This window comes from Carassius auratus, chromosome 50, assembly GCF_003368295.1.
Source record: "Carassius auratus strain Wakin chromosome 50, ASM336829v1, whole genome shotgun sequence".
NCBI classification, from domain to species: Eukaryota; Metazoa; Chordata; class Actinopteri; order Cypriniformes; family Cyprinidae; genus Carassius; species Carassius auratus.
The window spans coordinates 13,125,323-13,141,199 of NC_039292.1; the positions used below are offsets into that span (position 1 = coordinate 13,125,323).

General features: G+C 36.2%; 2 protein-coding genes across 4 annotated transcripts in view; both read left to right on the forward strand.

The window, feature by feature from the left end:
* The window catches only part of LOC113067074 (protein BANP-like), a 33,952-nt gene extending 29,472 nt beyond the window's left edge, over positions 1 to 4,480 (forward strand). For both annotated transcript variants that reach the window (XM_026239300.1, XM_026239301.1), the window contains exon 13: positions 3,471 to 4,480. In XM_026239300.1, coding sequence (XP_026095085.1) covers positions 3,471 to 3,581 — 111 coding nt within the window. In that variant the 3' untranslated portion in view covers positions 3,582 to 4,480. The remainder of the gene's footprint in view (positions 1 to 3,470) is intronic.
* Positions 4,481 to 10,867: 6,387 nt separating this feature from the next.
* LOC113067075 (uncharacterized) overlaps positions 10,868 to 15,877 on the forward strand; it is a 254,208-nt gene continuing 249,198 nt past the window's right edge. For both annotated transcript variants that reach the window (XM_026239302.1, XM_026239303.1), the window contains exon 1: positions 10,868 to 11,159. The gene's annotated coding sequence lies outside the window, so the exon portion shown is untranslated. The remainder of the gene's footprint in view (positions 11,160 to 15,877) is intronic.

Consider the following 15,877-nt stretch of genomic DNA (forward strand, 5'->3'; position numbering starts at 1 on the left):
AGATTTACCTCTAGCTTCACCTATTGCTTTACTTGGTGTTCTGGACGCCTTCCAAATTGGCTCAGCAATCATACTGTACACATCAAAGCTTTTGGAAAACTGTTAATGGACTATGATGCTTGAATAGAGCACAACATTTGACGCAGTCAAGCGAGTAAAATCGATTCTAGATTAGCGCCGTTCTGTGACAAACCACCTGTCAGTGTGACATGGGGATAAAATAAACAGCTGTCAGAGGAAATTAATATGAATGATGACATGAGCTCACTTAGTAGTGGAGCTGTGCTAAAGTTGGCAAACAGAAAAGCTACCGGCTGTTTTTGGAAGACAGTTTGGTGGAAACTTTGTTTACATGGAAATCAATTTTAGCATGTTTTATATCTTGCTCTTTTTTTTAATTGTAAAATTTAAATGTAAAACTATATCGCAACCTGGATAAAGACATTATGTATTTAGTGTATTTATATTTTCATACATGTATACATGCATCAATTTGATTCAGTTTAAATAGTCTCTACTAGTTGCAGATGTGACTTGATTTTTCATCCGGTTCTTTTATCGTAGCCACACCCACAGTGAGTTCCTATTGGTCCAAATTCCTGCTCTAAAAAGCTTTGTATTAAAGATCAAATATAATCTGATTGGCTGTGATTGTTGTGTTGTGCGCTGTTTTTCATTCAAAACTTGGACACTTGTCATATATAGTCGGAGAGCATGTGAAAAAAATAACAGCAAGGAATAAGAAATACTTAAATTATACATTTTAATACAAGTATAAGAAATCAACCTTAGTGAAATAAAACAAATAAAGTTATTAGAAATAAATACCAAATAAGTGTATTTTATAAGTAGATATTGGGGACAAAAATCAAATATAAAAAAATTAAAGCTGTGGAACATTAGTGGATTTAAAGTAAAATGTAAAAAGAAAAAATAAATAAAAGTGGATATTGGGGAGAAATATTAAATATAATGATTACAAAATAAATAAATACCAAGAATGTTAGTGAAAAAAGTTCTAGTAAATTAGTGAATTTTAGGTGGACATCATGGACAAACATTTTATATAATAATCATAAACTAGCAATAAAACAAAACAAACAAACATAAAAATAACATTAGTGGAAAATAAATCAAGTATAAATAAGTAATTCAAGAAATGCATATTAAGTGGACATCAGAGACATTTTTTTAAAATATCATGATCACAAAATAAATAAAAAACAACAAAAAATTTAAAACTTAACAATGGTGTACCTCAGGTAAAAAAAATAAATAACAAATAATAGTTGAATTTTTACTTCATTGACCCATTGCAACCTACTTGATGAGCTAAGAAGCCAAATGATATCACAATGCTTTAAACTATAGGAAAGCTTAATAATTGGTCAACTTAGTTGAGCAGCCGTCTTCTTGCACCTGAGGTCACAGCAATTCTTTCTGTTTGAAGTTTAGCTCTCATCTGCTGCACAAAACATGTGGTAGTGTTTACAGACAATTTTTCATGAGCACACCCCTTTATTTTTTTTCATTTAATAGCTTCCATATCACACATCCGATCACTACAGATAAAAATCGAGGCTCTGTTCTCTGTACAGTCCGACAGAAGTGTTTGAAAGTGATGCTTTTGAGCGATTCAGTCATAGTCTCTAATGAGTGCCCTCTTGTGGAGCTGCAGGAAATCAGCCCCTGTGGAGTGTACACTTAGCACCTAAGATGAAAACACAGCTCGTGAGCGTCTCGCATCAGGAAGGCTGTGTTATAAGAGTCTTGGCACTTCGGGGCCGTGCCCTTGAGTACAGTCTGAGCCTGTGCACCGAGCAGGTGTGCGGTCTGTTCCTCTGGCGTGTGTTTAGGAAGGAATGACTCACTGCACATACTCTGAAGTGACTCATCCTGCGTCGTCTCCCCCTGCATCACTCCCTCTTCCCTTTTTTTTCTTTTTTTGAGGCAGTGTTTTTATTTCGACGACTGGGATTGAGTGTAGCCTTTGTCTGACCCTTTCCTTTTTTCTCCTTGTTTTCCATCTCTTGCTGTTGTCCTGATCTTTGGTTTAGTTGTATCCATCTGTACACCTGTCAGTGTTGTAATGGTCTGCTTTCACTGCCTACATTACTATGCTAAAGCGGGTGGTTTTTAGGCTGGTCAAATGACAGGATGTGCAGCGCTGCGATAGATATGTATCGGCTGACAGTGATTCCACTATACATTGGCATCTTAATAAAACAGACATTCCAGACCGTGCTGCAGACAAACACTTCTATTGAACATTGTTTCTTTAATGCCAAGAGTTCATTTGGGTGTATCTCTCCAAGACACACTGTCACTATGAACTTTGTGCGTTAATGTAGTATTCAGCTGATGTTTGGTCAGTGTCATATATATATATATATATATATATATATATATATATATATATATATATATACACAAACCCAATTCCAAAAATGTTGGGACACTGTACAAATTGTGAATGAAAACAGGATGCAATGATGTGGAATTTTCAAATTTCAATATTTTATTCAGAATACATATAATAGAATACAGAATACAGAACACATAGATGACATATCAAATGTTTAAACTGGGAAAATTGATAATTTTAAGGGAAAATAAGTTGATTTTAAATTTCATGGCATCGACACATCTCAAAAAAGTTGGGACAAGGCCATGTTTACCACTGTGTGGCATCCCCTCTTCTTTTAATAACAGTCTGCAAACGTCTGGGGACTGAGGAGACAAGTTGCTCAAGTTAAGGAATAGGAATGTTGTCCCAGTCTTGTCTAATACAGGCTTCTAGTTGCTCAACCGTCTTAGGTCTTCTTTGTCGCATCTTCCTCTTTATGATGCGCCAAATGTTTTCTATTGGTGAAAGAATTGATGCAGTATGTGGTCTGGCATTGTCATGTTGGAAAATGCAAGGCCTTCCCTGAAAGAGACGAAGTCTGGATGGGAGCATATGTTGTTCTAGAATTTGGATATACCTTTCAGCATTGATGGAGCCTCTCCAGATGTGTAAGCTGCCCATGCCCCACGCACTCATGTAACCCCATACCATCAGAGATGCAGGCTTCTGAACTGAGCTCTGATAACAACTTGGGTTGTCCTCTTCAGTCTGGAAATCATGGCGTCCCAGTTTAACAAAAAGAACTTCAAATTTTGATTCGTCTGACCACAGAACAGTTTTCCACTTTGCCACAGTCCATTTTAAATGAGCCTTGGCCCAGAGAAAACGCCTTTCAATTTTTTTTGAATCGGGTTTGTATATATATATATACACACTACAAGTCGATATGTCAAAATAAGCTCTAATATTTCACCTGGTGGTGTGAATTTGAGGTGGAAGGGATGGAGGTGGCAGATGGAGTTAATGTTCAGGAAGCCTGTTTGAAACAATGAGTATTTTTGCAGTTGCATTTGGTTTTCTAATGGCACAAAAATGACACATTCGCTCTGTTTTTGCTTCTCAGGCTGAAGGTCTGACTCCAGCTCTGCAAGCGGAGATGGATGTGAAGGATGCCATTCAGCTCCAGCAGGCCGAGAACGGAGAGGTGGTCCAGATACAGATGCCAGGCACTTGAGCCACTCACGTGCAAACTTCTCACATGTGCGTAAACGAAGACATTTGGCTAGAGAGTCGGAGAGAGGGTGAAACTGAGGAGCGTGGCCACTCAAACTCAAATTCTCAACATAAACCACCACCGTATGTCAACAGTTATTGACTAAATCCAAGTGAAACAAATGCAGTTTAACATGTCAGCTCATATGGAAACTACTGGCCGTCCCCCACCAATAACAGTCACTGCATCCGGTCTACTTAGTAACGTAAAAGCAATGCTTGCTTCATCGCTGGTTCGTCCAATCTCTCCGACACTGAACAAAACAGTAAAAAACAGAAGTCTTTTTTCCCTCTCCGGTCTGTCTGAAGTACCTTACACACAAAGAACAGGCATGTTTTACTAAAGATTCAAGCAGACAGTCAAGTTACTGGGCTTTGACTGGTCACAAGTGTCATTTTTAGTACATGAGCGTCACACTTTGTAGGCTTTACCTATCGGATATTACAAAAATGCAGCAGTGTAAAATATGCTTCAATTCATAATCCAAGATTTTTCCGGTTTGCTATGCTTTTGTGACTTGTGTGTGCGTGTGTGTGTTTGTATCGGTGGAGATCTGGGGGTTTATTTCAGGGCCGCCCCGTCTTCATTTATCAGTAATTAATTTGTTTTCATAATGGTTGTCTAAATACTTTTTGTTTCATATTACATTATTGTATGAAAAAAAAAAAACTACTGAAAGTTTTGCGGAGATTTTGTAGGGCAGTTTACTAATGCACAGGAAAATATGACAACAATGTGTTAATGTAGTATATGAAATATGTACTTTTTCATGTATATAAATATTATATATATATATATATATACATATATTTGTGTATGAAGGATTTGTTCAAACTGAATAAATGACCTTTGTTTTGAAATACAGCGTCTGTCAGACAACATTAGTAAAAATTCAGCAAAAAGTCATTGTCAATAGTGTTTTATGATGTTTTAAAGCACAGCCCACACAGACGTCACTTTCAAACCAAGCAGCTTTCTGTTGGACATCGTAACAAATTTCCATGACCAATTTTACCAGGAGTGAAATCTGTGTCACGCGAAACTCTCAAGGCACAATTTCTATTGAAATGACTTGATTTGGCTGTGAAATGTGGCAAAGATGTGATTTATGTTTCATACCAGTTTTTTGGCAGGTCATTACGTTTTATTTTCTTGAGTGTTTGATGACACAAATTGTTGGTGTGAGAGTGAGATTATGGGTATTTGGAATACCATTCCTTACTATGCATACCAATTTTTCAGCATGCATTAAGTAAATTGGGACAGTATGCAAAAGAACAAAACCTCCAACACAATAACACTACAAATGTCCCACAATGCAATATGCCTGAATTGCTTTTTTGTTCTTCGTCTTTCTTTTTGAGCCATCTTGACTCATTTGATTTCAAAATAAGTTGAATTAGATTTAAAAAAAAAAAAAAAAGGTTGAAATTTAAAATTCTTAAAAATTCACAATAAGGGGTTTTCAATAGCTGGTTTTTAAAATATTACCTCAAATGATAAGTATGTGATGTTGGTTATTATCATGAACTCTAACCTTTAAGATGTCAAGTTATTTATTATTAGGAACTCTAAACTTTAAGCTGTCAATTTTTCAACCTTTTCACTGGATCTTTGAAATTAATAGACATGGCCTTTAACTTGAAAATAGATTACTGAGTAAATTCTCACTCAATTTCAGGGTTCCTTGAAATTATAATTTAAAACAAAACACTATTGTTCTTTTAAAACATGTTTTGCGCCAACCCTTTTATATTCAAAATATTGTGGGGGGTTGAAGATCTGTGCAAAATATTCAGTTCATTTAATATTCTTGTGCTTCGTGCAATAACACCACAGAATTGAACTTTTGAGCTTGACAGGTCCAATATAAGTGTAACCAAAACCAAACAGATGTGTGACAATACAGATGAAAAAAATAAATAGATCCAATCTATCAAATATAATGTCAAGAACATTTTTTTTTCTTAAATATAACAGTATACATATATAACAGGGTTGAACAGCTGTTTTCAGCTGCTGATCCTTAATTTATTACCCCAAATTTAAACTCTAGCTTAAAGCTGTCAACCCCGTTACATTCCAACTATTGTGGGGTTGGAGATCTTTGGAAAATGTTTAATAAAGCCATTGTTCTTGTGCCATGTGAAATAAGAACAATATTTTTCCAGCAACAATTTTTTCCACAACAGAGTTGAATTTTGAGTTAGACAGGTCCAATTATAAGCCTTACCTACACCTTTTTAAACCTACCCCATGAGGTCAGAAATTATGCCAGTCTCTCAAATACAGTGTCAAGAACATTTCAAAACTAAAACATCACAATAAAACAGGGTTGAACGGTGTTTTTTTAAGAATAAAATTATGAAAAAGGAGTAATAGAATAATAACTTTCCACCTCAAAGTGATAATAGCTTTAAAAAGAAAAGACCAAAAACATTTTTAAACTAAAATTTCACAGCATAACAGGGTTGAACGTTGTTAGAATAAAATAGTTTAAAAAGAATCACTTAATTTCAGTAAAACAAAGTAAAAAAAAAAAAAAAAGTTTGTGTAAATGTGATTTAATGTGACTGCGCAAATTGGTTGATATTTAATGGGGAAACAGCCCTAACATTTAACAACAAACTAATTTTATATATATATATATATATATATATATATATATATATATATATATATATATATATATATATATATATATATATATATATATATATATATATATATATATTCAGCTTTACAAACAAAAAAGTGATTAGATTCTCTATCATAGTAAATTATGAGGATACTTTGCACTCAGGTTTAGTTTCCTGACAACGGCCCATACTACAGTATTCAAAGCAGATCCAGTCCAAACAAAGCCATTATTCCACACACATTATTGCAAGTTAAGTGTCGGTGTTGATTTAGTGTTGAGCCACTGAACAGTCATCACACGCACTGTGGTTTAATGATTGCAATCTAATGACCGGGAGTGATTAGAAGCAAGCGGCAATGCATTCGGTTGCTATGTTTGTTTTATATTTATGTGATTTACTTCAGTGACCAGAACACCATAGCGAGAGTCATGAGACCCATGTTTTGGTTTGTGAGATCACCATATATTCTCTCTAGAGCCCCCCAAAACTCCTACTCTGACTCCCTCGTCTCTAATGGGATCAAGTCAGCCTCTCCCCCGTTCTGAAATCACGGATGGAATATCCCGTATTGTAGTAGTCTGGATTTTAAGGTCTCCGGCCAGGCGCCACTGAGCGTTTTGTTATGGCAATGAAACATAGTTGCTAACGTATCCTCTCCCGCTGCTATGGGTTTTGGTCAGATTATTTGTATCTTTAGAGCAGGGGTGAGGACATAAAAAAAAGAAATATTTTTTTTTTGTTTTCCCACGCTTTCTGTAACATAATGGTGTATTTTGGATTGCGTTCAGAAAGTGTCCCATATAAACACTGATAAAAACATCTCTCTATTTCCTTTTGTTTTCTTTTAGTCTCAAAGTCTCCTATTACCCGTCTTCTGTACACCATCCACCCGTCTCTCTTAAGGAATCTATCACTTTCTTCATCTTTTCCCTCTGTTTTCCGGTTCTCACACTTTTTCTCATCATCCCACTCTTTTCTCGGGTGGAGTCTAGTGGAATCCTCTTTTAATTAATAGAGTTTAGTCGGCCTCTCCCCTTTAGAAGATGAAGATGAAATGGCCCAGAATATAACATCTAATTTGTCTTATATTGAATAACATGTCTTTATGTATTTGAGAAAATGTGTTACAGTTTTTATGAAATCATATCAGCGTCCTCAGTATCACTTTCCACCCTGTTATTCCAATCATTCTTTATAATAAAAGCCAGGTCCTTAGTGATGTGATCCTGATAAGGATGTTTAATGGGAAAACAACATCACCAACATAGGGAAGTAATTGATTTATATGTACTATGAAACTACTCTTTGTCTCACTCCTTAACCTTCCACCCTGTTTGATAAAATTGCAGTAATTGGTGTGTTTCAAAAGATTGCAAATAAATAAATCGATACTCAACTTTCATTGAGCAATGGCTAGCTTTGTATTGTGGAAATCGTGTAAATTCTTTATTTCTGTTTCGATAATAATCTTGTTAATTTCTTTATTTCCATCCTGTTACATTACATCTTGTTAGGAATCCTGTTAATTTCTTTAATTCTCTCATGTACATAATTTTGTCCATTTTTTGTTTTCCATCTTGTTGCATTCATTCATGAACATTTCATTTACAAACATTATATTTTCTCCTTTCTTTCTTTCTTTCTTTCTTTCTTTCTCTTTCTTTCTTTCTTTTTTTCTTTTTTTCTTTCTTTCTTTGTTTCCTTCTTTCTTTCATTCTTTCTTTCTTTCTTTCTTTATTTTGTACCTGGTTTTATTCTTTTAGTTTCCTTTTTATTGCCATCCTGTCATAATCTTCACGAAATGAACCCTGTAAATTTTCCAATCCTGTTAGGAATTGTGCTGATCTTTTTTTTCAGCCTTTTTTATCATTATTTTTAAATTTTTTTGCTTTCTGTAATGTTCCAGGATTGCTGTTATTCTTTTGTCTTTATCCTGGTGCAATGGTGTTCTTTTTTTCATGTATTCTGTTAATTGTTGATAACTTTTAATTTCATTATTTCCATCCTGTTAAAGTTTGTAAAGAATTTTTCTTATTCCTCTAAATAATCTATTCTAAATATAATAAATATATTTTAAGTGTCCGAGCTTGACCTGAACATGTTTCATAGGTGTGGTACACCTTTTCATAGAAATACTTCTTAAAATTACAACACATTTATTTTTGAGATGTTACAGCGGTTAAAGGTCAACCACGAATAGACGGCATGTACTGTAGCGTTATCTTTGTTGGCCTGACCTACATGTCCTCTCAATTTTTCTTTTATATGCTTTATCTAATTCAGGGAAACTGTTTCTCAAGTCAAAACATGAAAGTAGTCTGTCTCCAAGATATTAAATCAGCACTTGTTGATCTGATAACGAAGTGCGAGATGGCTGAGCAGCCTGGGCCCGCGCACAGCAGACAGGAGACAAGGTCAGATTTTATGACCCTAATGCTGCGCACTGGCGTATTTTATGTTTTTGACCCCATGCATTCAAGTTCAGTGTATAATCATTCGAGTGAGCTCATGTTTTTGTGTGTGGACTCACGGCTGATGGGAATTTACAGGTTTCTTTTATTTACAGGACCTTCTGAGCGGAACGCAGATTTACGTGGTCGCAACCATGACCTACATTGGTTTCGAGCGATTTCACAACCCATTTATCACATTATCTTCTAATAGGATTAGAGCTTATGCTGAAAACTGATTAATGGTCCAAATTAATTATGTTGGTCCATTACATCATTTAAGACACTGAGCAACACCCCCAAATGTTCTGATAGACGCAGTTGATGATAATCCAAGTGCCCCCCCCCCCCCCCACCACACTTTTTTTAATTCAACTGCTTCATAATGAAAGTAAAATGAAATGTAATGTGTAGTGTAAAAAACAAAAACAAAAAAAAACATTGGAGTCACTGAGCTGCAAAGAGGATCACCCCTCGTGTCAGTATTTTGTTGAACCAACCTTTCCTTTATTTACAGCCTTTAGTCTGTTGGGATTTATCTTTGTCTCTACACACTTTGCACATCTAGACTTTGAAATATTTGCCTGCTTTTCGGTGCAGAACTGCAATCTTCAAGTCATTCCACAGATTCTCAGTCTGGTCACTGACAAGGCCATGCAAGGACTTTCACCTTTTCTCCCTCAACCACTGTGTGCTCTGTGTGTTTTGAGTCATTGTCATGTTTGAAGGTAAACCTTCTTCCCATTCACAACTTTGTGGCAGATAGCCGCAGATTTTCCGCAAGAATTTGACTTTGATATTTTGTCCCATCCATTCTTCCTTCGGTCCTCACAGGTGCTCCAGTCCCTGCCTCAGAGAAACACCCAGAACAGGATCCCACCACCTCAATGCTTTACTGCAGGAAAGCAGTTATTTGGATGGCGACTGGATTGGATTTCCGTCAGACATATCGATTGGAGTCGAGGCCAAATAATTCCGTTTTATTCTCATCTTTCTCAGAATCTTAATGCGTGTTTTGGCAAAGCTCAGTCTGATTGCATGTGGCCTTTCTTGAAGAGAGTAGTTTTTCTTGCAACCCTCCCAAATAAGCCACATCTGTGGAGAATTGGTGATATTGTTATCATGTGCACACAATGACTACTCTTTGTCATAATTTCCTGCAGCTTCTTCAGAGTTGCTGTAGATCACTTAGTCTCTTCTCTGATCAGTTTCCTCCGCCTCTTTCATCCAGTTAGGAGTGACGTTCTGATCCAGGGATATCTTCAAATATCTTCTACTTCTTAATAATAGACTTCACTGTGCTTCTTGTCATTGTTCAAGCCTTTGAAATGATTTATGTATCCATCTCCTGACTTGTGCCTGTCCACAACTTTATCCCTGAGATCTTTTGACAGTGTCTTGACTCCCATAGTTGATAGTTTGAATCCGTTTCACCACCAACTTTCACTTTGAAATGCCAGAGCTTCATAATCTGGGGATATATGTGTTTAGGATCAGCATGAAAGCATAAATACCATTATTTTTGTATTTTCTTTATATATATATATATATATATATATATATATATATATATATATATATATATATATATATATATGTCTGTATGTCATATCACTGTAAATGGCATGGATGTTATAATTGTACCACTGGCATTGGTGTACTTCTGCTTTAATTGTATCTGAATCAATTAAGTCATCAATTAATTTGTAATCTCTCTATTAGGGTCCCCTAGTGGCCCCAAAAAGGTGGCCTTTGTCAACTTAAAGAGGGTCTTTGTTTTAACTAAAGTCAACATAAAATGCATGTTTTACAAAAGCCTACACAAATTTCACAAAATGTTCAAATATAGATTTTGCTGTAATATTTTGCTTCGTGTTAAGTTTGGATAATGATTATAGTTGGCACTGTCATATTGACAAGTAAAAAGTGTCCAAATCACAATTTATTTATTTTTTTGAACAGTTTGTATATTGTTTTATCATTTAAAACGAACAGTTTTGTGTATTTGTTCATCTTTTTAAAATGTATGCAACTTAGTCTGATATTATATTAAATGCACGCAACGTGGATGCACTTTTAATACTACTCGAGGACACGCTTTCATAATAATGCATTATTTCTGCACACTAAACGCTTGTACCGAGCCGTGGTCAGGGAGAGGTTAACTGGCTCGTGCGCCCTGGTGGCTGGGCAGGCGCGAGGCTGCGGCGCGCTGACGCGGGGATGGAGAGCTCAGATGCGCTGCTGCTCCGTCAGGATCCCGCGGCCTCGCTCGACTTTTCCCTGCTGCTTTCAACGCTCTTCTGCGCCGAGTCCGCTGCCTCCTCCGACACATTCAGCGTGGGACGGCTCCGGTGAGACGTCACAGGAACGTAAAGCGCGTGCGAACGTCACGCCTAGCCTATATGACAATCTGACAGGTTCATCACAAGCCCTCCACGAGCAAAGTAAGTTATGCAAGAGTGAGTGAAACGTCTTTTAAACACTCAGTGACTGATCATTTTGTTAACGTAGTGATGTTGCTGCAAAATCAACACGGTAACCCGTTATTTACTGTAGTTGTTTACTTAAATATTTAGTTTTACCCATCAGTTGTGATTATGTAATATAATAAAAATGGCTATTTTATAAAGTTATTTTGAAACCTTATTCCCACTTTCGTTTATAATGACTTCACAGTGGAGAGAATTCCTGAAAACTGTGTTTTGGACGGTTGCTGTATACAGTGTTTGTGAAGTGAAGAGTGTTTGGTCTCTTTGTCAACACACTGAAGACTCCATGAAATCACTTTATTTCCTCTCACATCCATCGATAGAGCGCAACAGTGCACGCCCACGTCTTAAACCAGCATAGATACATGAAGATCAATTATTATTTGGTTATAATTAATTACATTATAATATTATTATATATTCTATATTATTATAACGATGCTATTATACATTATACTTTTTGTTGTTATTGTTAATGAATATGTCATGACGACATTTAGTTATAATATTTATCATTATTATAGGCAGTAAAAATAATGGCAACTTTTTATTATAATTATATCGATTATATAATATCAAAATATTTTATTTTCGTTGTCATTGTTAATAATTATGATGCAATTATTATAATGTTAATTGTCATTATTAAGAAAATATTTTATAGATTCTATTAAAACAAATAATAAGAAAATTTGTTGCTATTATCTCTAATAATAATTAATTATAACATTATTATTATTATGTATAATAATTATTATACTTATTATACCAACAATACCACTACAACTACTAATTCATTAAATATATACACATACATACTGTAAGTATTCTGTAAATATAATGACATTGAGAGACATTTGCACTGTTTTATGGAAGTGGGCGGAGCTCTTTCCTCTTGATTGGCAGATCTGTCTCCTCAGGATTCATAGGTAATGTAGTTCTTCAGCAGAAATTGCACTGTCAGACAGTTTTAAAAATGAAGCTGAACTAATGCTGATGGCTTCAACAAGACGCTTGTACGCTGATAACCTTTGAGTTTATGGCAGATTTGTCTTAGTAAGATAACAAGAAATGAACAGGTTTTTTTTTTTCTTCGCAGTACTTGTTGTGCTCTGTTGCTCCTGTGGGAAGTGGCTGGTATTTATTCATTTTGAAAGTGTTGCTTTTGTTCCTGGAATAATCTATCAAGTGTGTTATACACATGCGGCCTGCAGAAAATAGTTTCCCCTAACAAAGTACACAACATCAACAGTTAATTAACATCCTTTAATAAGCATCATTTCATGTTTTAAAAGTGCAGCTGAACCATCAGGTCTGGATGTGGGGGTTGATGAAAGCTGGCGTGATGGAGATGCATGGGATGCTGAGAAACTTCACCAGACCTAAATAAACGCTGAGTGACTGGGGCTTTCCCAAAACCTGCAGCGAACACAATGTCCTGTAGTTAGCCATGTTTACCAGACCGCATCTCCTCACGCAGATCCTTAACAGCTGAGATTAAAGATATATCAAATCAAGACGCATCTGCAAAAAAAAAGCTTTTCTTAGACCTATTTTTTTGGCATTTTTGTAATTAGCTTTAACCAGCTGCTTTTGAGATTTCCCCAGACCTGTCCTGAACCTCAGAAGTCTCAGCATGTCCTGTAGTTAACTCTTGAACCCTAACCAAAAGCATCCGTGATGTGTTATGACTCACTCCACTCATTAACTCAATTGTTTGGGGAGGAATAGTACAGATCAACAACAACAACAAAAATGAAATGGAATAAATCTGAAGATGTACAATGTGTTGAGCAATGATCATACAGTTACAACCGGCTGATGAAAGATGAGCACATTAATGGGTTTCAGATATGAAGGGATTACAGACTTTTATTTAGCAAGGAAGAATGCAGTTTATCAAAAGCAATGCTTATGAAGTTACATTTCATTTCTATTTCATGTAAATGCTGTTCTTTTGAACTTTCCATTCATCAAAGTTTCCACAGAAATATGAAGCAGCACAATTGTTTCAATATCGATAATAATAAGAAATGTTTCTTGAGCATCAAATCTGCACATTATATGATTGGAAGATTGGAGTAATGATGCTGAAAATTCAGCTTTGCATCACAGGAATCAAATACATTTATATATATATATATATATATATATATATATATATATATATATATATATATATATATATATATATATATATATGTATATAAACTTATTTTAAATTGCACTTAATATTTCACAATATTACTGTTTTTACAGTATTTTTTTTAACAAATAAATTCAACCTTCGTGAGCATAAGAGACTTGTTTCAAAATCATTTTAAAACTTTTTGTGGTAGTGTATGTTGTTGTCATGGAGTGGCTGTGCAGTTGTTAGGGTGTTCTGACTTGTTGCTAGGTTGTGGCCAATGACACGGTGCTCAACAGTTCATCTAGATCCAGTGATATTTAAAAAAGAAAAAGAAAACATGAAAAAAAAAAATTATGTAATAACTTGTACTATTAACATGTCTTTCATTTCCAGGTTAGTTGAGGGCATAAATAAAAAATGTCAGAGTGATACAACTGTCCAAAAATAATAATGAAGGAAAAATGTAAAGGGATGATAATAATTTTATGTATTTGTTTTTTTATTAGAAAAATGTGAAAAGAAGTAAAACTGCCAAATCATGTAGTAAGACCTACATGCAAAAAATAAATACATAAAAAAACTAAATAAAACCAGAAGCATGAGGCTTTTTTAAAATCATTAATTTATTAATCAATCATTAATACATAAATATGTTGTGTACACATTAAGATGTGTAGGGAAAATATATTACTTTTTACCTGATCGCAGACACTCTTGTTCGTCCCACTAATGTTTTGATTCATAAGTCAAGTCAAGTCAAGTCACCTTTATTTATGCATCGCTTTAAACAAAATACATTGCGTCAAAGCAACTGAACAACATTCATTAGGAAAGCAGTGTGTCAATAATGCAACATGATAGTTAATAATTGAATTCAGTGATGTCATCTCAGTTCAGTTTAAATAGTGTCTGTGCGTTTATTTGCAAGTCAGCGATATCACTGTAGATGAAGTGACCCCAACTAAGCAAGCCAGAGGCGACAGCGGCAAGGAACCGAAACTCCATCGGTGACAGAATGGAGAAAAAAACTTTGGGAGAAACCAGGCTCAGTTGGGGGGTCAGTTCTCCTCCTTCCAGACTGCAGCAAAGTCAGATTGTGCAGAAGAATCATCTGTTTCCTGTGGTCTTGTCCTGGTGCTCCTCTGAGACAAGGTCTTTACAGGGGATCTGTATCTGGGGCTCTAGTTGTCCTGGTCTACGCTGTCTTTCAGGGCAGTAGAGGTGCTTTCTAGGTGCTGATCCACCATCTGGTCTGGATACGTACTGGATCCGGGTGACTGCAGTGACCCTCTGATCTGGACACAGACTGGATCTGGTGGCTATGGTGACCTCAGAACAAGAGAGAAACAGACTAATAATAGCGTAGATGCCATTCTTCTAATGATGTAGCAAGTACATCAGGTGTTATGGGAAGTGTTCCCGGTTCCGGTTTACCCAAAGCCCCTTTCACACTGCCATTCCGGCTGATACAGGGGTAAAGTGTTCCTGCAATTGTTCCCGGGTCGCTAGATTTTGCAGTGATGACCGGTATATGTGCGTGCTTTCACACACAACCCGTGAAGATCCCGTAACGACACGTGACATCAGCGCGTGACGTGTAATGTATGAGTCGAAAACGCTAGGCACGTAATATTTTCACTGAAGCAATCGAACGATCTCGGCATCAGTGCGGAAAGTGAGGAACTAACTGATCTCTGCTTCATTACAGTTTGCATATTTTTTTGTCGCGAACGTTGATCTTCCTTTAAAACAGCCGGTAAAAGAGTCGCACGATAACGTGCGTCATCACTTCGACACGGCATTAGATCTGACTTTTGTTCACACTGCGCTTGTCCCGGGTCGAACCCCCCAATGTTACTAGGTCCCTGACCCGGGTTCAATGCTGTAATCAATCCTGGGACGTGGTTGCTTTCACACAGAAGGCGACCCGGCAATGTTCCAGCAATATGCCGGATCCGACGTGCAGTGTGAAAGGGGCTTAATTAATGCAACCTAAAAATCCTTTAACGGATTTGGATATTAGAAGCATATTAGTATGTTATGTGTATGCCAGGTTAAAGACGGTCTTTAATCTAGATTTAAACTGCAAGAGTGTGTCTGCCTCCCGAACAATGTTAGGTAGGTTATTCCAGAGTTCAGACGCCAAATAGGAAAAGGATCTGCCGCCCGCAGTTGATTTTGATATTCTAGGTTTTATCAAATTGCCTGAGTTTTGAGAACGTAGCGGACGTAGAGGAGTATGATGTAAAAGGAGCTCATTCAAATACTGATGTGCTAAACCATTCAGGGCTTTATAAGTAATAAGCAATATTTTAAAATCTATACGATGTTTGATAGGGAGCCAGTGCAGTGTTGACAGGACCGGGCTAATATGGTCATACTTCCTGGTTCTAGTAAGAACTCTAGCCGCTGCATTTAGACTAGCTGTAGTTTATTTACTAAGCGTGCAGAACAACCACCCAATAAAGCATTACAATAATCTAACCTTGAGGTCATACATGCATGGATTAACATTTCTGCAGGTGGGGAAGTCGTGGCCTAA